Source organism: Apteryx rowi, unplaced genomic scaffold, assembly GCF_003343035.1.
Source record: "Apteryx rowi isolate R43461 unplaced genomic scaffold, aptRow1 scaffold_161, whole genome shotgun sequence".
Lineage (NCBI taxonomy): Eukaryota > Metazoa > Chordata > Aves > Apterygiformes > Apterygidae > Apteryx > Apteryx rowi.
In genome coordinates this window covers 564,175-586,186 of record NW_020447875.1, presented here as the reverse complement: position 1 = coordinate 586,186, position 22,012 = coordinate 564,175, and the positions used below count along the sequence as shown (strand labels likewise).

The following is a 22,012-nucleotide window of genomic DNA, read 5'->3' as shown; positions in this document are numbered from 1 at the left end:
CCAACCCTTTATGTCATACATATGAAACTTATACCTGTACTAACAGGTATGCCAGAATTTTCATCATTTGCCATTAGATTTTTGGGCCCATTACATTCACAACTTGAGAACATCATCTACATGATTTTTCTTCAATTTGAAATCTATGCTGCACTTCAATAACATTTTTCTTTAATGTTTTTAATGAAATTTATTTTGATACATTTAAGTTCCAGAAATAGACACTTTCAAAGATAGTGGTTCCAGGCATTAGAGCACTCATCCACAGGCTGAAACAAAATAGTACCTCTTTTATATATTTAATTTTTCTATCTTTCCTTATTCATACTTTGTTTCAGGATTATTGTGGAAGGGTCTTTTCTTCCTAACTTCAGGGGAACATGCGGTGACTGTCACACCATGAATGTAACGCACACATCTTGTGATAGGTAACTACCATAAGAATTTACCTCACATACCATAATGAAGATTTGTAGCATAAAGGTGTTAAATTGGTTTTCATTATTTTTGGAAAAGGTGCAGAGGAAAGAGATATCCATCCCTCCCTTTAAAAACAGAGTAAATAACATTGTTTTAAATATAAACACAGGCTTATCATCAGAGAATAACAGAAATCTTAAAACCATTTAATCCACAGTATAGGATCTTTCTCTCCACGCAAGATCAGATCTGGACTGCACTAAATTCTGAAAGATTTCCTCTCTACTATACAGTTCAAGGACACTGTCCCCAAAGCCCATTCTGTGGTGTTCTACGTTCAAAATCGCCAATTTGAGTCAAATGCAATTTCATTGCAATTATTTTCAGACAATAAATAAAAAGCCTGTCACAACAGATTTCATCTTTTTAAGCAGTGCACTGAAGAGCAGAATATTGTTTATCTTGACTGAAGATATATGGACTCTTGCTAATGGACCTCAGCCACATTATCAGACTTACTTTCCCTTTTCTCCAGCCATTTCTCAGTCACCATTTTTCAGAAAAACCGTCATTTAGTAACAGACAGACATTGTGAACAACCAGCAGTCTGGAGATGTAAAGAGAGCAGCTTCACATTTTGTTTTTAAAAGGGCTCTCCGCTTATCTGGGGCAAGACTAACTGGAAAAGGCAGAAAGAAAACCTCTGGGAAAGGCAGGGAGTGAAGCTGAGAAGGACCGTTGTAGGTTGGAGGAGGGTAAAGGGTTACTTCTAGTAAGTTCTGATCAGTTAGGAGAAGTCTCAACTAAAAAAGGCAAAAGTATCCAAACAACGGAAATATAGTTTAGTATGAATCCCAAAATACAGCAATGAAATATTCATCTGGTTATAGAGGTTTGCTCCTTCTTATGCCACATTTATCGCAAGCTTAAAAGAGATAAGAAACATGTGTGTTTTGGTACACATTACTAAAGTGCTTTTTTCCTGATACTCAGTCTCTTCATCATCCTCTTTAATTTCTGCATCTTTTGAGTCTCAGAACAACTATCTGCCACCAATTCCTGTTTCTTTCCAAGGTGTACATACTTAGCTCTTGCAATTAAACCGTGTACATCACACAGTTTTTAAGATAAATACCTCAGAGCCTTTTCCTCATCCTCCTTCCAACCTCATACTTAAATTCCAACAAATACACAGGCACCAATTCACTGGGAAAGCAAATACAGGGAGAATCTACTGAGAGGCTGCAAAAGATGAGCCATTGTTGAGGTTAAGAGAAAAGTTTCCAGCACAGTTTTTAACGGAAGTGACTTTAGGTTGGTTTTGGGGATAGACTAAAAAGGTTATTTAAATTGCTGAATAAATTAACAATGCCTGGGAACACCTTGGTCTGACCTCTTGATGCTGGGAAACAACCACAAGAGCAAAAAGATTGTGAGGGAGAAAGAAGATAAGAGAAAGTATTCCAACCTGAGGATGCTGGCTTGGCASGTGATATTACTGCCTATTAACGTACACAATCCCTAACACAAGAAACACTACTGCTGCAGTCTTCTGTGTTACCTTTACTGTGTTCAGTCAGAGGACAGCAAGGAAGCACCAGCAGCAGTGCTACAGTAACAGACCCCGCGGTGCCTTGGGCCCTGCAGGAGGCACAAACAACTCTGCCATGGCATGCAGGAAGAATTCAAGTCATCACAATGATAAACCTGTCTAACAGGCTCACAGAAGCTAAAAATCTTTGCTCAACACAGTGTTTTAATTTAAGAGGAGTGGCAGATTTTAAAGTGGCAATCAGCTCATCTAACTTTATGTATAAACACACATCCCTCATGCCCAAGCCTCAATCCTGCAAACACACAAGGTCAGAATTCAATTGTTTGATGGTATACTCTGTGTATACTTGATTTGGAAGAAGAATACAAGTAAACAGAACTAATCCATGTGAAGCAAGAGCATCACACAACAGAACTACTAATTTCAATGTTGATCTGAAGACAATGCATTTCTATTTAAAATTACTTAGTTAAATGAGAAATTGAAGTCTTCCAGTGAAGTCTTCTGTTCTTATATGCCTACACAGTGTTAGTTTTATTCTTATAATGAAATTCTTCCACCTGCCTTCAATTCTGACTAATTAAGAGGATGGTAAGGAATTATTATTGCACTGATGGAACTTACTGCCACTGTGACACAGGATTCACTACTCTGTGTCTAGAGTTATTTTTAAATTCCTAAATTACTAGGAATAAAGCAGAAAGAGTGAAGAGAACAGAAGTGCCTTAAGAGAGAGATGTAAGGGTAAGAAAAATGTAGCAGGTGAAGCATCTATTTCTGTTGTATTTGCTGAAACTTCCAGCATGTAGTTAAATCTTGTGTTCTACCATAAAACTTTACAATTCAATGACACAGGATGTTGCAAAAGCCAAGAATATAAATGGATTAGAAAGAAGATTAGATAAATCCATGGAGGATAGGACCATGGGGGACTGTGAAGTATGACGCAGCCTCTGGCTCAGGAAGTTCCTATGCTGTTGAGGGCTGAAAGATGAGGGAGTATGCTGGAGGAGGACAACCTTCTGTGTGTGTGTCTTATGCTTTCCCTTCAGACATCTGCTATTTATCATTATCAGAGCCAGGACACGGGGTCAGACAGAACTAGTAGAAATCACTACTTTTCTCTTCATGACCATAGAAAGATTTTGAAAAAAGACATTAGTTGCGGATGGCCAGTACTTTCCAGCATACTACATTCAAGAGATCAGGTCAGTGCCAAACCGCACCCCAGTACAAACACATAGACAAGCAGGTCTGCTGTCATACTGAAATAATAGAAGGGCATAGGCTAATGCTACAGCAGGGTCTCCACAGACTGTAGCTTTGGACACCAACTCTACCATGGTGCAATAACCAGAAATCCTGGTTTGTGCTGCTTTCAGTGCACTGGTGCCTCACACTCTAGAATAATACATGGTGTTTTATTGACCCATGAAATACACCTTAGATCACAGTAATGACAGTGAGGGGGGGGGGGGGAAAGACACCCAGCAGCCATAACCATCTTTCCTCTCTGATGAGCCTCACTTGACAATACTTTCATGAAATACCACATGAAAGGATCCAAATATTAAGGATCTCATCACCAAGAGTAACAGGATCTTCTGTTCATCTTGGGCATACACACATTCATTATACATGGCTAGACAAACACAGCCGTATTATAAAATGCTCTTTTGGGTTACTATGTAAAAAGGTTATTTACACACAAAGTCAACAACCTCTGGCTGTCAGGTGGGCAGTCTGGGGATGCATCTATTACTTGTCTTGTGCCCAGGAAATTCACTATTGACTGTTGTGGGAAACAGGACACTGAGCAAGATGAAGCCTTGGCCTCATCTGGTAGGGCTACGGTTATCAGTTTCTATGTTTCCTGTTAGGGCCTTACCATATAAAAGTACCCCCCTTAAATGATATCAGGAAAATAATCTACATTAGCATCAGCAGGAACACAAGCAGGGCAAAAGTAGGGAACACAAGCTTTTATGTGTCCCAATCATAAAAGCAGCTGAAAAACTGGAAAACAGCAAGGTACGGTGCCATAACAGAAATACGTTAGCCCCAGCACAGGGAAGGGGAAGCAGACAAAGGGCTCCTCTTTATAAAGAGCAGCGGAGGGCAGAAGGGGGGCGGCAGGTTGCCACACTAACATGCCTCCACTGCCACGTGCACTCAGGGCAGCCACCAAGGCCCAGTATCCCCACATGACTCTGTGGCGTAGCAGCAACAAACAGCACAGGTATGACCACATACCTTTGATCTCCTTCTCTCTACTCCACCAAACCAGCAATTACTTCCTTTCACAAAAATTCTAAGCATGAGCTCTCCAGCCATCTTTCTTGACCATTTGCCATCTCCAACTCTTTTACCACGGCTCCCCAGGTTACCTCTGTTCTGCAAATCACTAAACCTTTCTTCCAAGGTGTCTCATATGCCTCACGAAATGACAGGAAAGTTGCTACCACAATGTGGTTTGTTCCAGAGAGAGCTTAACATGTGAACGGAGCGGACACAAGAGCTGCTTTCATAAGTAAAGTCCAGATGCAGAAGAGAGATTTAATACTGATCCACTAGCACCTGAATATGGGTTACACAGAACCTCAAACATCCCTTAATTTGTGCCTTCTGAGCCCCTGATGCACATTAGTGAGGAAGAAATGCATTAGGTAGTAGAGAAAAAATGACATATGATATGATACGCATTTGGATGTACTCTGTGGAGTGGGAGGAAAAGTTCAAAAAATGTTAAATGGAGCATCTACTTGAAAAAGGAAGTGACGCAGTTAGAAAAATAAGAAAATATGAGGTGGTATCACTAGAGTCTGTCTCAGCACTTAAACATAGCCAATATATTGAATGTTTGAGCTGTGCTTGTTTAATGACTTATTCCTTATGATGGACTGTATTTTATTTAAAAACTTCAGTCACACCCAAATGATTTTCTATCCACTTCAGAGCTTTTAAAAAAGAATTTGAAGAGAACTAAAACATTAAAACTTTATAGAAATTGTTCATTAAAACTTTTTTTTTCCCAAAAAAACCCCCGCTGTGACAAAGTTTGTAACCAGCCACAACCCTACCATTACACAACACTTAAGGCATTCCAGTTATCCTTCTCTTTACAGCAATGATGGACTGCCCTAAATAACCACCACAGAATAACTACAAAGCTCAGTCAGTCCAGAAACATCTTAAAGTTTCTCTATTCCCATCAGCCTTCCTCTCCTGCTCCACTCCCACCCTTTGCATCTTCCCTTTTTGGTGTGTCCCCAGAAGTATTTATTTCAGCTTGGAGAAAATGTACGACAAAAGCACGCTAGCTTTCAGATATTCTGAGAAGCCAGATATTCTGGTTTTGTCATATCCATAGTACAGATAGCAGTCATCACTACTCTGGTGTTCACAACCACACAGCACATGACCATGAGAAAACCCTCACTCAGCATTACAAACTCAGCACTGCACGCGTGCATGCTTTGGTAACAAAGAAAACCCATCAGACAAAACCCCAGTCTCATGCAATACCACCAGAGCCTGTGTTCACTGGGACTAAGGGCTGATTAACCAAAAAAACCTCCTAAAGTCACTGCCAACGGGGAATTGCCATCGCATGGGAGCACCTGCAATGCACTCCTTATAGACTGAGGCGCACACACACACATATATATATACATACATACACACACACACACATTTTTACAAATATCTGGAAATACATATTGCACACTAATAAAGATTTGTGGTTAGCACAAGGCCTAGCAGAGTGATAAACAACAAGGTCAGCGTAGCTGTACAAGATGATGTAGATTATTTGGGTGCAGTGGACTCATCTGACTGTTTAACGATTGCCAAATGCTCTCTCCTATCAAACTGTGCCTCGGATAGAGGAGTCTATCTCAGACAACAATATATTTAAAAAAGGATCTCAGGATTATAGCTGACAAATGATTCAATATGAACTCCCAGTGTGACTCTGGGTCATATATCTAAGGAAATAAAGAGTATAACTGTTGCACTGATGAGCTGCAATAAGAATRTTACTTATAAGCCTGTGAACCCTAAAGGTAGCCTAAAAAGAAAAAAAAACCAAAACAGTAAATGCAGATGAGGGCCAAAATATGATTGAAGGACTGAAATAAAAGATTTAAAATGTAGGCTCCATAAACATTTGTACATTTGGCTTGAGTACAAGTAACCCCTGTGTTTTTTCTAGGCAATGCCCCAATATATATACTCACAAAGATACAAGCCCCCATCAAGAACATGCCAAATACTAAAAGACTCTAAAGTAATGGGAAAAGTATAATAAAAAACAGTGAATGGAAGCTGAAAAGAAACAATCTAAGTATGTTTTAATGTCTTTAAAAAAATCTAACAATGAAACAGTCACAGTTTCTTGATGCTATCAGATAGGATGCTTTACTGGACAAAATGCTTTGACTGGCTCTCTGCAAGTGTAAATGACTGAAAAACAACAGTCTGTGATTCACTAGATGATCGGACATTCCCTTCTCTTTCTAATCCCAATAAATTCAAGTGTATGTTTTTAATTGTAAAGTACTTACAAAAGGTATTTGCCAGAATGACAGTATTCATTTACAGAAGAAATAAAGACAAGGAACAGTTCAGTTTTGAAAAGACTTTTTTTTTTTTTTCTGAGAAAGAATTATAGTTCAGACCTTATTCTTATTTAACCCTTGGCTTTCCACTGAGAGTGTTTTCCCAACAGATGTGTAGAAAATGGCTTACTGAAAGCTGAACTGAGATCACAAAAACACTTTTCATATACCACCAAAGCACTGCCAATAGACAGTAACTTTTTATTACTGTTAATTTGTGCTGTATTTGAATCTGACCCATGAGCTAAAGACTCTGTGGTCAGTCACCTAAGCCAGTAAGAGTATTCTGCAATTTTTTTCTAAGGTATTTTAAAACATTCTCTATTAAAACAAGTTGTTTATGTTGACTTGAAAACAAAACTAATCTAATTATTTCTTGACTTTTTTTTTTTAATAATGCCATCAGCACACAAAACTTAAAATCACTGCAAGTATTTTTCTTACACAGTCTTAAAATCTTCTTTCACTCATGACTAAGTCATATTTCATCCCCTCGCCAAGTAGCACATTCCTCTCTGAAGAACAAGGACAACAGAAAACCAAGGACCATTTTCAGAATCTGAACCTGCTGCTCACCTGTGCTTTTGCCAACTTCTTTTCCAACAGGTCACGCTCCCTTTCGGTTTGTTGTAGGCGTTTATTAAGCTCCACTATGTCTCCCTTTAATGATGCCAGGGCTGCTAAATGGAGCTAGAAAACAAAAGGGAAAGAATAACCAAATCAATCAACTTCTATACCATATGTAGCAGCAGTATTTGAAAGGAGAGAGAATATTATATAGCAGTTATAGTGTTGGTGGTTTTCTGTAGTGGTTAATAGGAGTTTTCATATAACAAAAGAGTCTAAAAGTAATCCACATACAACTGAATTCTCTGTCTAGACAGCACACATTCTTCTTTCAGAAAACACATTGCAAGGATAAATACAATGAAGTGTAATGAAGCTAGAAATGTGTACATTAGTTCTAACATTAGTTTAATAGGAAGTAGTTTAAGCCTTGTGTTATAAAACCTTAGATTAAATGTTGACTCAGATTTGCATTATAAAAAAAAAAGTATATCACATTTTAATGCCTTCAGACATATAGAGGTTTTCAGTTGGGTGGAGGGAATAACTCCATTCATAAGATTCAGTTTTACTTTACAGCTAATGCATATTCCACTTCAAGCTACTGCTTTACACTTGCCATTTTTCTGAGTCTCATGTCAGCGGGTTTCAATGATTCTAATTTACTGAAGCTGCACATGAAACCCTTGAACTGTTTTTCTTTCTGTTAATAGTTTATTTGGATGAAAGATTCATTCTGTACTTAACAGATAACTTGTGGAAATATATATCAGACCAGGATAACTAGCATAATCTACAATTTTTACTTAAAAAAATCCAACACTCAAAACTCATTCACACTCTCTTGTTCTCCTGAATACCCCATTCGCTGTTACACCGAACGCATGGGTTATAATTCAATATTCCGTAGTGACGGCTACAACTCAAAAGTCCAGGGGGGAAAAAACAGCCAGTAATACAGAAGTCTTTCTTTGTAGTAGTAAAGAAACAATTCCAAGTTATATTGGGTGAGAAAACAAAAATGACCTTTCACACTGGACTGAGTAACAAGGCAAACTTGGCTCTGCTGCCAAGACTCGGGCTGAAACAGAAACCCTATTTCTAGTCTTCCAGCCAGACTACCTCAGTTTTTCACTCAGGTTGACATTTTATTGGGTGGGTCTCTTAAGTTATTTTTTTGTTCCAGTTCCAGTCAATCTGCTAATGAATCCAATTTTTATATCGATACTGGAACACTTTACAATACTGGAAGCCAGCAAAACCATAGGTGTTCTCATGTACCGACATGTGAAAGTGGCTGTAATACAGCAAAGAGACTAGGTTATTTGGCAACAGTTCCTTCATATAGAGTATTCCAATTGTTATAGAAAAGGCCAATTCTGGCTTCAAGACAAAAACAGTAACTGTATAAAGATTTTAGATGTGTTTTCTGCAGCGTTAATACCAGTATAATCAGCTAGGCCAGAGGCTCTGGGCATCCTCATTTGTCAGCTCAGCCTAAAATACTCTTATTAAGTCAGCTACAAAAAAAAGTCATACGCACAAGCAGAGTTATTCATGTCAGTGTAAATCTGCATGTATGTATTTTTATGTTGCAGTAAGTTTAAGAATCTCAAGGCAGCCTCATTTTTCAAGTAAAAAAGCAATAATTCAGCCCTGCTTCTTTCAAATGTGTGTGCTGAAATTGCTTAATAAACCCAGACATTCCTTGAATCTTGAAGTATTCTTGGCCATTTGAATAATTTTTTCCTACCACAGGAAAATATGCACTAGTTTTACAGTATGGACAAACCAGAACCAGCCTAGTTTTACCAATCTGTTTATACATGTCCCCTCTTCAGGAACACTGGTGAGTTTCTAAGCCACCGTTTCACTTTGTTCCCTCTATGGAGGTGAAGCATTGCAATGAAGCTCGCTAGCTTGTTCATCAGATCTTGCTTCCTTCACCACAGCCTTCAAATAGTAGACCAAAAAATGGCTACAATTCTCGAAATTGAATAAGCCTATGCTACATAGCCAAGTAAGTATCATTCCCTTTCATACATTAAATTAAATGATCACCAGCTGTGGTTTTAATTAAATACCAGACCAATAATGTTCATAGACATGGAGATGTAGCATAGAAGGACACCGTTAATTTAAAAATTTAACTGAAAAACAATTTGTCCTCTGAACAGTGGAACTAATGAGGCCAACTTCCTACGGATTCGTGTCTTTGTCCCCTTCCCACACTACAGTCGCCAGAGCTTGTCTTCATGCCCCCAGCACACCCCAAACTAGGCAAGAAACAGCATGAACCATGTCTAGTTTTGCAGTGACACCGCTGCCTGGCCTGACAACTCCTGCCAAGGAGAGTGTCAAACAGGCGAGTTACACCAGCCTCCCTTTTAATACACGTCTCTCTTCTCCAAGCAACCAAGGGGTTTATTATTAGAAACAAAGTTTGTTAGTTGTTTTACCATCCAAAATGATCCTTTACTTTCATAGCTTTGGCCCAGCTCATTTTCTAAGTGCTATTAAAACAACAGAAAAATGGAAAAGAGGAGTCCAACAGGATAACACAACACATATGACAGGTAACGAAATGGCAGACTAGATAATACAAAGTTTTCACATATAGAGGAGGGCTGTCTGGGATAATCTTCAGTTTCACATGTTTTCCCGGCACACAGAGCAATAAGTAATACACAAGTGGAGCGTCTAGATACTACTGCAATAAAAAATAAGCACAGTTAACACAGCTAGCATAAGTGTATTCTTGGCGGTACCAAGGTCTCCTCCTCTGATTCTTTAAAAAAAGTTGTTACAAAATATTGTTGCATCTTCTGTTATGCTGTGAAAGTTCCCACAGACTGTGCTTCCCTGTGTGTTTGTAAACCACATGGTAGGGTGGGAACTGGGACAGGAATCTTTGGATGTTGCTATAACACGAACAAGCAAACATCTGAGCAAAGAGCTATAGCCAACAAAAAAGTCACTCCAGGGAAAAAAAAAAAATAGAACTCAAATTTAATAATACAAGCTATTAAACGTGAAAAGACTCAATCTAAAAACCTCAACTGGAAGGCAATAAGCAAGTCATTATTACAATTCTGCAGTACTGGAGCGTTACATGATATGAGAACTGAGGGAAGGGAAGAGAACAGAAGTAGCCATATGGCAAACCGCTTTTTTTTCCTCAGCAAACAACGAGAGACAAGGCAGAGTTCCTATCACTAACATACATTCCTATCACACATTTATAGTTCAAGGTGGGCTGCCTCTTAATGGCCTGAGATTATAGAGCAAATTAGAAATGCCGCAGTTTGCAACAGTTAAGTCAGGCACCATGAAGATTTCTGTCTGCACTAGGCGCTGTTCCGAGCCTTCGAGCAGCAGCTCCCAAGGAGCTCTACGCGAGCCCAAGGAAAACAGCTGACTCACAAAGCCTGCATCGTTCATACATTTCATATTGATCTAATACAGCAAGTATTGAATCCTCATGTTCCACCTAAAGAAAAACAGTACATGATGCTAATGCACCCAATCTGTCCAACAGACCAGGCAAGGTCAACACATGCAAAAGTAAGGAATGAAGAGGGCTCAGACAAAACCCCTTACTTGTCCCTCTACCATCATCCAAGGAAATCAGAATTCTTCCAGTAAAGGAATGAGGGGCATGGGATTAATATATCACCTATCTTACATCAGAAGCTATAGTTTCTATGAAATTTACTGCAAGGACCACAGCAGGCTGCTTACTCTAACACATACATACCGCATGCTGTGCCTGACACTATTCTGCCCGTTCACTCACGGAAATCATCATTACCAACTGATGCACAGAATGCAGTCTTTTAAATTGCAAACCACTATAGAGCTAAGTCTTGAAAGATACAAACATTCAAAAAATAAGCACAGTCTTAGGAGAAGCAAACTTCTGACCTCTCTTCCAGCCTCCTTCGCAGCCTTCATGTCTTTGCCTTACTCCTCCCAATTATACCTGCTTCTACGTTATCTCATAAAGTATGGCAAACATGATTTAATGATGTATTGTTTGCACAGTGCTTTAAACACTGCTTTTGGTGCTTCTATGTAAGTACAATTAGAATCAATGTTTGCTGGCAGTCAGGTTTCTCAAGATTTTTAGGGAAAACAAAAATACAGAAGCAGATGGGACAGCATGTGAGCTGAGCGACAAGGAAGCAGGAAGCCGGTAACAGGCCTGTAGTACATATTGTTACAAGTGTTTTGATGCCACGAACAAAGTAAGAGAAAGATCTAAAGGGCGATGAAGGAGGGCACTGAGAAAATGATAGGTTAAGGTAAAAAGCACTGCAAAGCATTACAGTTACTATTATACACAGCATTTTTCCTGCCATTGTGAACTGTCATCCTGACCACTGAATTTAACCCACACTTTTCTCTTCCTCAACCTGGAACCAGCCAAATTAAATCATATAACTAAACCCAGTCTCACTCATGGCGTATTTTTGCTATTTTCAACAGAGCAATTACAAAAGGGACCTATGCACATCCTTTTCTCTGAGAAATTACAGAGCTGATCTTACCTTCTCCATCTCCTTTCCTGCTTCCCCAGCTACAGTACTGCAGCTCAGGAACAGCTGTTCAGAAATGTAACCTCTGATATAACAAGTGAGCCATAAAAGCATCAAAATCATGGCAAGAAGATATTAACCTTTTGTACCAATGCAAAACAGCCAAACACCAAATGACCAGTTTGTTCTACTCATCTGCTCTTCCATTTTGTCTATCACTTGTGTTTTGCCTGGTTTAGTGCAAAAAACTCATAGTAGCGACTTTTTTTGTGTTTCACTACTACCAATTTTAGTGACAGGCAGTATAAGCAAACACACCTGATCAAATGTTCAGAAGCTCACCTCATCTCTGAAAACATAACCTTTTTTTGTTATCAAATGACATTACACTGGATTTGAAAACCCAAGCTGCTTGGCAAAACAACAATAAATGACAATTTAAAAAAAATTGTACTGTATTTTCTGACACCCTTCTTATTCCTCAAGCTGAGACAAAAATGACTAAAACCATAATCACTAGCAAGGAAATAAAAAGGTCAGTAATATAAGTTTATAATGAAAAACACATTTTAAGATGGGGGGGGAACCGTCTGAAGTTTGAATTCAGGAATCTCAGTATTTACGAAGGTGATTGTGTTGTGCATTGCTAATTTCCATTAATGGCAATAGAAAACAATGGCCAGGTTAGTCCAGTAAAAGCTTAGGCATGGCTAGCACTAATCTGCTGAACTGAAAGAAGACCTGTCACTTAGCGTGTGGCATGTATACTTAAGACTTGTGCAATAAAGGTACAAGAGGAAAAACTTAGAAAGAACAAAAATATTAAAAATATTAAAGAAAAAATATTAAAGACAAAAGAAAACCTAGGCAAAGCTTAAATAACTTTCATATGAAACAAGTTAGGATATGCAATTGGTGTTGCAGACATTTGCTGTACATAAAAATTCAAGGGAGTTGTCAAGTTCACATTTTATCAGGACCACAAATAGCTACAGCACTACTTTAAATAAATGTGTTGATTTGCAAGTGACTGATATCAAAATGTACAGCTACTCTCAACCATTTATTTTTCTTTTCAGTCCTGCACTTTTTATGCCTCCTTTTCTTGGCCATGCTCCATGACAGGTGCATTTTTATGGTACAAGTGACAAAATAAACGTAATTGAAGTCCATTTTGGTAAATGGACTGGCAAGGTGGAATGGAAAAAACTTTGAAGAACAACCATCTCCCGGAAGTAGTGACAGGATAGCTTGATATTCCCTAGACAATTTCAGTTGTATCATCTCTAGAGCATAACCCTGAAATACCACAGCCAACTGTCCTTTCAGTAATTACCCAAGGCAAAGTCAAATGACTAAAAAAGCAATACCATTGAATTGCTKGCTGTGTCTACAAACATGCCCTAAAACTGAATGTTTGAAACAATTGTTACGTACTAATATAAAAAGCTATCAATTTTTTAAATGACTCAAGAAGTGGACATTTTGCAACTACTCTGCTAAAGTAAGTAGGTCATATTAGGCATTAGACAGTTATTTCATATGTTTGTGCAGGGTTAAACAAATGATGTGCCAAAACAAGCCAGGATGGAGTCTCCCAAATCCTAGCAAATCAAGGAACAAGTGTTCATACGGCATACTTTGTTTTAATTTGAAAAATCTGCAGCTATGTTCAATCTGTTTGTTATTTAAAAACATTTTTAAATGATTTTTTTATCTAGAAATTAACATTTCATAGACTTCATATACATATGACTATTTCAAACTATTTCTTAAAAAAAGAAAACTAAACAATATTAACTCCTGCCTTAATCACAGTGACGTGTTTGATAAACATACAGCATTTGCTTTAAAATACACTACAACGTTGTTCAAAAATGTCAAGCAACAGATAATCCAATGCTATCACTGACATTACTGAGAGTAGGATCTGTTTTAGAACAGCATAAAATGACAAAAAGGACATAGTCATGGAAAGTATCTTCCTTTGAAAAATTACTTTGACAATGACACTTGATGAATGGAGCATAGTGCTAATTTGTACTTCATGAGTCTGCCTGAGGGCAAGACTCATGCTTAGGCCCTATCTGAGTACAGGACTTCAGGACTATTTCTATTACAACAGATGCTCATACCTTCATGGGAAAGAAAATTTTAGCCGACGTGAGGAAAAGCCTAAAAACATGACCTGAAAGTAATCAAGACAGAAGTGTCTGAATCTGGAGATAGCATGAAACAACCGTACTTTGCAAAGGTAACTTTTTCCAGATTCTTAACAGCATTACTTGGCCCATGGCAAGGCAGCCCACATGGCCCCCCTGACACCCTCTTGCCAGGCTCTTGCACCGCATATGAAGGCTCAGCCTTGCTTGTGCCCTCCAGAGAAGGAGGGAGCAAGATAAAAATAATACAGGGGACGGAAATGGGGGTTTGGGGGATCACGCTAGCACAAAATACTGTCTTCACGTCACCTCGGTCTCAACACTTACAGTCTGCAACTGCAGGATAGCCTTTCTGTAATTCAAAATTTAAAAAGTGCTATTCAAACACCATTATGAGATGGGGTGTGCTTGGTATGTCTACACTATTAGCTAAGCAGGATTTGATCAATTTATTTAACATTTAACATGCTCACCCTTCTTACAATTACTGACAGGGAGGGTTCTCAATGCAACTTAAGAAAGACAAATTTCCTCTCTGTTTTTAGCACTTTGGATTGATGGAAAGAGGAAATATCTATTTCTTTCTATCCTTCCCTTCTGCTCAAAGCAGCTGAAGAAAATGAAGGGAGAGAACTGTGAGGTTCAGTGCAGCTCCTTATTCCTAGGAAACCTCAGGATGCCAAAGGCCTTTTCTCTGTTCCTTGCAGTTTGCCAGGACCACCTCTGGGACAGGCATACCACTCAGGAAAGAAAGGAGCAGAAAACTTAACCCTAGGCAGCACTCTGCTTTTAGCATTAAGGTGACCCACATCCTACTGCTGGATGCAGCAACTGTCACAGATGGACTATAAGTTCATGCACGTGGACTTGTTTTTTAACAGTCCCACTGTTTATCCACCACATTAACTTGCTCCTTCACCTCCAGTCTGAGACTGAGGACAATCCAGATCTTTTAAAACAGAGACTACCACTCATGTGAAAGACACTCAAAAAACAGATACTACTTATTATGTTAATAATAACAAAATTTAAGAAGTATTCCATGGAGCTTGTATTTTTTTCAAAACCTCTCAAACAGGAAATTAAGTCCAATTTCCAAAGACAAGACTATGGACTTGCAACAAAGCTGTATTTACAGTGACATAAGGATCTTTGTCTCCAGAATGACCTATATGATCTGCTGTCACTGTAAATTTAGGGAGACAAAATAGGTCATGCCAGGTGAAATCAGTGATCCACCAAATCTAGCACTTTGCTTCTGGCATAAGCCAAAAGCTGATGCTTCAGAAGAAAAAAAGGGAAAAAACAAAACTCCCCCCCTCCCCAAACGAAACAGAAATCCAAAGAGCTAAACCCCCTACAATGTACTTGCCCAAGTATTCAAAATCTGTAGGAAGAAAACATCTTTGATTCTTGATCAGCTCATGCCCGGAAGTGCTTTACCGATTGTCTATACCACAGCTTCCAAAGCCGCAACACTAAAGCAATTCTTCGCAAACAGAACTAAACAATTTTAGAGTCTCCAGATGTGGCAGCACAATCCTCTGGACAAGCATGCATGCACGTTTAAAGAACAATTTACATTCAGTTCAGTTTTTCTTCTTAACTACTCTCATTGTGAACTGCATCTCTGAACAGTTCATATTGCTGCCCCATAGAGCTCAGGCCACCAGCCTGCTGCCCTTCACAGCAATTGTGAGGGCAATTCTCACCAGCACTACCGGCACCTGCAGTTCAGTCCTCCGCTTACACTTTCTCCAGAGTGACAGAGTTAACCAGTGACCACCCAAGTTAAAAGAAAGCTGTATTTTTTTTAATGCATGTTAGAAAGGTAACATACCATAAGCAATATTCAACTTATATAAGGTTTACCAGGTCTCATTCACTGGCCATACACACTCCTGGCAGTAAATGTCTGACCTGTCAATGCTGCATTCCCAGGTCAGGGTCTCGCTATTCTAGTCAATTCTCGGCACAAGGTACTATCCCCTAGCTCAGTCGTGTCATTTTAGGCAGATCTCGGTTGTTTTGTCTGGCAATCTTTACCAACCAACCAGTTCAAACCTGGATGAGCAATTTCCCCAAGGGGAATTTACTTCTTCAAACTTGTTTAAGGCAAATCCCTAGGTAGGAAAATTACCTGTGTTATAATCTTAGTTCCTGTAGGAAGCTTCTATAATTCCTCTCTAGTCACATACAACAAATCTTTGTAAAAAGTTGTTATACTTGAGTATTCTATGTGTAAACAACATGCAACATATTTCAGCATTTCCAGACTTCCAAAGTCCTGCATCTGTCATTGCCTCCTTTTTCTTATTACCTGGTCAATACCCAGGGAAAAGCTGACTGATTTTACCCAAAGCTTTACAGTTAGATGGCAAATTATGGGAGAGTTCATGTTTCTTCTGTTGAGTTTTACATCTACTGCACTGGATGTTATTAGTAAAACAACAATTTGAACAAATTGGATAGAAAATTATCACTGTTGCACAATACAGCACTGATAAGAGTCTATGATGATTTAGCTTGAGAGATGGGCTTGTTAGAAAGAAGAGGTTCAAAACATGAGTTACTGCAATATTGCTAGAGAAGTTTTCTTGTAAACAAAAAAACCAAAAAGCACTGCTTAGCTGGTTTTTAGTATGTCAGTAACTGGTACTAGTTTTTATATTTACAGAAATAACTATCCTTAATTCTAAACAACAGCATGTTAAATAGTTATGAAAAATATCAAGTACAATTCCTAAATTCTATCCTAACAAAGTTTCTTCCTTCTCAAGATAGACAGTCCATTGGTCTATCCAAGTAAGTTTTTACTCTCTATGGTATAATCCATTTGAAATAAATTTCTCATTGAAGTATTTCACTTAAAATCTCTTTCTCTTTCTTGAAAAATATGAAAAAAATTGCATTAGTGAAAAACAGTAGGTTTTCTGTCAGACCAGAGCAACGAGTTGAAGAACTGAGAAACTGAAAATGCCCTCCAACACCTTGTCTCTGTCTAATTAATACCAGTTATTTGCATGCGCATCTCTGGTGCTAACTATCAGCAAATCTCATGCAAGATTTCTGCATGATGCCCCAGACTCCTTTCCTGCCTCAACTACCTTCAGAAAGAGGCCGAGCACTGTAGCAGTTGTGAACCAGGCTTTTTGAAAGCTGCATCAATGTATTCTTCTTTTTCAGTCTCTGTAATACTCAGACTTTAAGCACTGGAACCTCCCGTGCACAAACAACTGAAAAGGTCAAAAACAAACATTACTAAATGTTTATTATCCATTGCACTAGCATGGACAAGCGCACAGAGACTACAGCTGGCACACTCCAATCTGTTCAGTGAATAGGAATTTACATAAATATTTTTTTGGTATTTCAGTAACACCTGGATGTATTATTCTATTTGGGAGAAATATTTTCTTTCATTGTGCACCGGACTAATAATCTAACATGATATTTTGGTATTTAGTGTCAGGCATAGTGTCTTGTTCAGGTGGCCTAGTATTTCCTCTGCCACTTTTTTTGTGGGCTTCTCCAAATTTAAAAGCAAGTTGCTGTAAAATTTGCAGAGTCTGTACAACATGGCAAAGTCATGCCAGAACTTCTGAGTCAACTACTAACAGTGATTTGTAAAGACAGCATCCGAAGTCATTCAAAGGTACAATTAACCAGTAACTGAAATCAAACCTGAAGCTAATCAAGGGAAGCATCATTCCCAAACCTCATGGGCAGTCATTGCAGACTCATTGCAGTCGAGCTCACAGCTCTGTCTGCACAAGTCASGGGTGGGAAAAGGTGTCTTGTAAATTCTAGTACAAGGTTTAATCTGTTTCTCATAACTGCTTCTCCAACAATAAGATCCCTTTTTTGTCCTTTTGTATTGTAAATTCAGATGTAGGGATGTGACAGATGAGTTATAGTTCTTCAAGTGAGGATGCTTTTTCTTTTTTTTTTTTCCTTTTTACTGTAAAAATAATCCCTTGTTCATCATGGAAAAGAGGATGAACATTTTTTTAATGTCAAATTTCTGCAAACAGAAAATTTATCTTCTCTATTCCAGACTACCATGTATGTTGTTTAAGGCTAGGCTAGGCATTTTCTATGGMCTCTTCCCTGCAATTTCTCAGAAAAAGAATAGAAGTTAAGATTTAAATGTTTTGGTGTGCCTAATGAACAATTCATCTTCACTACAATTGGTACACATATTCTCAAAATTTAATTGCACTTAATAAATTAAATTACAGAAGCTTATAATTAGAGAAGCTCAAAGTTTCAGTCAAACAAAAATTAAAAGTAAAAACTGCTCTAACATTTTGAGTTTTATATGCATAGTATTTGCATCATTCTGGCTCTGCTAAGCCAAAGGCAGGTTCATTCCTTTTCTTAGACTTTGAATGCTAAATTTGACTTTGTATTTCACCCATGCAATCCTATTAAACAAACAAGAGTTGCACAGATGTAAATGCATCTAAGAGCATGGTCCCGAGGTTGTCATTCTCTCCTTAAGAGTAATATTCTTTGTTTTAAATCATCAAATAATAACGCAAAAACATTACTAATTCCCTAAAGAAGTCAGGACAGCAAAGGAAGGTACTGCTTAAGCATTTAATAAAATATACTTTTTATGTTTATATAACAGATGCACACACATGCACAAATATAGAAAAACCAGGGGYCATGACAAGTCAAAATTTATAATTTAAAGGCATTGTACATGTCACAAACATCCCACTTAACACTTCAAAACGTCTGCATCCTTCTTATGACCTCTTTCACTAAACATATGCCAAAAAAGACTCACTGTGAATATGGTTCATAAAGAGCTTTCCAGCAATCACTGGCACAGCTATAAATCTACATAATGTTCAGGAAATAAATCTTGTGCTCTCTGCTGCACATATAGGAACATTAATCTTCAGATGAACACAATACAGTACTCCCTTATCTGTTTAAAGTAGGGCAAACATTTTACTCATGTTAATTGTTCTGACAGAAAGGGATCAACACTGCATTAATCCATTTAACACATGGCTTATTTTTCACCCCTGTACACTATGTAGGCCCAAATGCTTGCTGATACCAAAGCTACACCTACTCCATGTAGAATTCTTCAGAGAGTGTTCCTCACTTATATAGCATTCTCATTTGTATATTCATTAGCTTATGGCATATTACTCAAATAATTTGGCAGAATGAAAGTGAAAGTCTACTTTTTGGTATTCCATGGTTTCATCATTTCTGCAATGTGATACTTCACAACTCAGGTGGAGAGTTACACTGCTGTATTATTTTAATTTACATTATCAAAAATACCTTCTGTGGGCTCTAAAATCTTGATAGAATAAAAGCATTAGCTTTAAAATAATTCTAATAGTGAAGCAGTAGCCACTCCAATCTAACCAAAGAAACATCAGTCAAAAAACAGGAGCCCATTTTTCCCCCTCTTAAAGTAGTGTCCCAGTTCAAGCAGCATATTAAGCAGCTCTGTATCAGGCCAGACCACAGGCTGTCAGCCCAGTATCCTGTTTCTGAGAGTGCTCAATAACAAAAGTGGAAGAAAAAGCATGAGAACAGGGCACACATTTGCAATGCTTCCCTGGTAATGCTTTCCGTGTTCTGCAACTCAAGGACAACTGTTTCCCTACTGACCTTCTCTGTATCATTCACGAATTTATAATGCTTTCTCAAAACACATACCCCTTTCTCCCCCTTATCATCTCAGGCTGAAAGGCCCTAATCTATTTACAAGCTCCTTGTTCAGAAGGCACTCTTTCCCTTTTGCCTTTCTTTGGAGCATTCTAGCTTTACAGTACTAGTGCTTGATATATATATTACAGCCCTGTGGGACAGTGCTTGACTGCATAGCAGACAGGGCTAACCATTCTTTGCTGTTGGCAAGCTAAAGCTAAGGATATATTACATCACTGGCAACTGCTATATGAACATTTGGGTCAATCCAGCCCATATATAAGCAATCCTTGTGTTCCCAAGTATCTCTCTGGGGCATAGTCCATAGTTCYTTGTGCTGAGAAGTTCCAAGGTTTTTATTTTGTTCAGCTGACTCTATCAAAAAAGGAAAAAGTCTTTGTCTTTAGGAGAACACAAAGGGAAGGGCATTAGCAGTTTCCCCTCTACAGAGCGGGTAGGCTCCAGCTTAAGCTAAAACATTGCTTGAGCTTTAACCAATATTCCCAGCCACAGAAGCAAGCATCTGTTCAAACTACGGGCAGGCACCTGCTCCAAGGTTTTGTCTGTGAATATTGATAGCATCTAGTAATATGTAAGCAGGAACACAATGTGCATCTAAGTGCACAACAGATGTAGAAAGAGAGGTAAGCCAGCCAAGAGGTAAGGTAAAAACACCACATTACAGAGCAGAGGTGACAATTATCCAAGTTATTCGTATCGTAAACAACTTTGGCTAACTTGACTCTCGTGTTGCAGACTCCAATGAACCAAACTCCACATTTCGACCAGTACCATCAGAAACACCCAGCTCTGGGGAAACACAGCCACGTGCACTCAGCATCCATCCTGGGTAACACTCCCCTGCACTTCAACAGGGCCAGCTAGCCCAGCTGAGCATCCCATTAACACAGCTATGCAGTTTTAATGCCTAAGCTACCCCTACACTATATGATGCTGACATAATCTTAAGCCTTAATGTTCACACAGAAAGGGTAAGAGTAATTTGGGGCTGCATCCTTTCCTCAGGTCYRCAATTCCAGCCTGAACTCCYRTCAGTCTATCYGGCCTCAGTTACTGYTTGTCATCCCTCGGGGCTCCAGGCCRAGGRCACTTTTCTCTACCTTTTGTTTCTTTTCTGGATTGCTTCCTACCTTCTTTCCTTATCAGTCTTTTCCTTGCGTCTCCTCTTCACTGAGCTGGCTGCAAGGCTGTAGCTCTGAGGCCTCTCCACAGTGGCACGGTGCCTGCACTACCCTGCTCCCCTGCTCCGTCTAGGCCCAGCAGCTCCAGCAGCTGTTTCCAGTCAGCTCTGTGGTCCCTCCAAGGAGAGAATTAGCCCCTCATTAACCCTCTCCCTCCTGCTGTTACATGCAGAGGCAGCTATTTACCTAATTGCAGGTGACAATTAATATGGCCTCAATTTGCAGGCAACATTTTTGCCTATTTTGGCTGCAATGCTGAGTACGCAGCAAGGAGCAGTATGCTCAGCAGCCCCGGATACCTTGCCCAAACTCTCAAATCCTGTCTCCAGAAATATAAGTTATCAACTGTAATGGACATTAAAAAAAAACAAACACAAAACAAAACTTTGTAACAAGGATCAGATTTACAGCAGTAGAGAGATAACTGAATTTTTGCCAATTTTCCACTGCAATCAATGCTAGCTTCATGCATAGTTTTAAAATCTTGTGGTTATGTCTTTTTCTAAAGGAACCTAAGTAGAAGCACTTCACCCAGCTCCATACCCTAAATCAAAAGAAAACACACTGAGCACTTTATTATTGAACATTTCTTTTCACCAAGACAGACAGATCTTGTCCTTGAGAGACAGATGGATCTCTTGCAAAGATTCCAATAACGTGACTTATGAAAATATTATTCTGAGAATTATCATGTTTATTCTCTGGATTTTTTTTCTTGAAGGCCAAGTTTAAAATGTGTTAATGCTAGAAAAGAGGCACAATATTAAAAAGTAACTTGTCATTTCAGTTTTCTTGAATAAACTTGCTCAAAATTTTGGACTGTCTTCTATACAAGACCACTCCATGATTCAGCTTAGCTGGAACTCTCCTAACAGCCAAATCACATACCAGTAGATTTCAGAAAAAACAGAACTGTTTTTTTCTGATCCCCATTTCTCTGAAGAGGATGCGAAACAAAACTTTTAATATAGTGMTGAGATAAATCAGATACAAAAAAAAGTGACAGGTTGGGAAAACTAACATTAATTAAACTGACAATTCTTTATGTGGATATTCTTACTTTGCAATAAGAAGTCTTCCTCTGTCCCCATCCGCCACTTGGCTTAGTCTATTTTCAAGTAACAAAAAGCAACCAAAGAGCATTTTGTCTGTTCTCAGAATCGACACAAGAAGGTACCGCAGGCTACTTGTCCTACATAGCTAAGCCTTAGGTATCTCATCTGATTTTCTGAAGTTTCAATTTGTCATTAAAAGGACTCAGAGT

At 38.7% G+C, this 22,012-nt stretch overlaps 1 protein-coding gene across 2 annotated transcripts in view; it reads right to left on the bottom strand.

The window, feature by feature from the left end:
* Positions 1 to 22,012, bottom strand: part of MCC (MCC, WNT signaling pathway regulator) — a 206,629-nt gene that overhangs the window by 60,969 nt on the left and 123,648 nt on the right. For both annotated transcript variants that reach the window (XM_026059901.1, XM_026059902.1), the window contains one exon: positions 7,171 to 7,284. In XM_026059901.1, the coding sequence (XP_025915686.1) occupies positions 7,171 to 7,284 (114 nt within the window). The remainder of the gene's footprint in view (positions 1 to 7,170; positions 7,285 to 22,012) is intronic.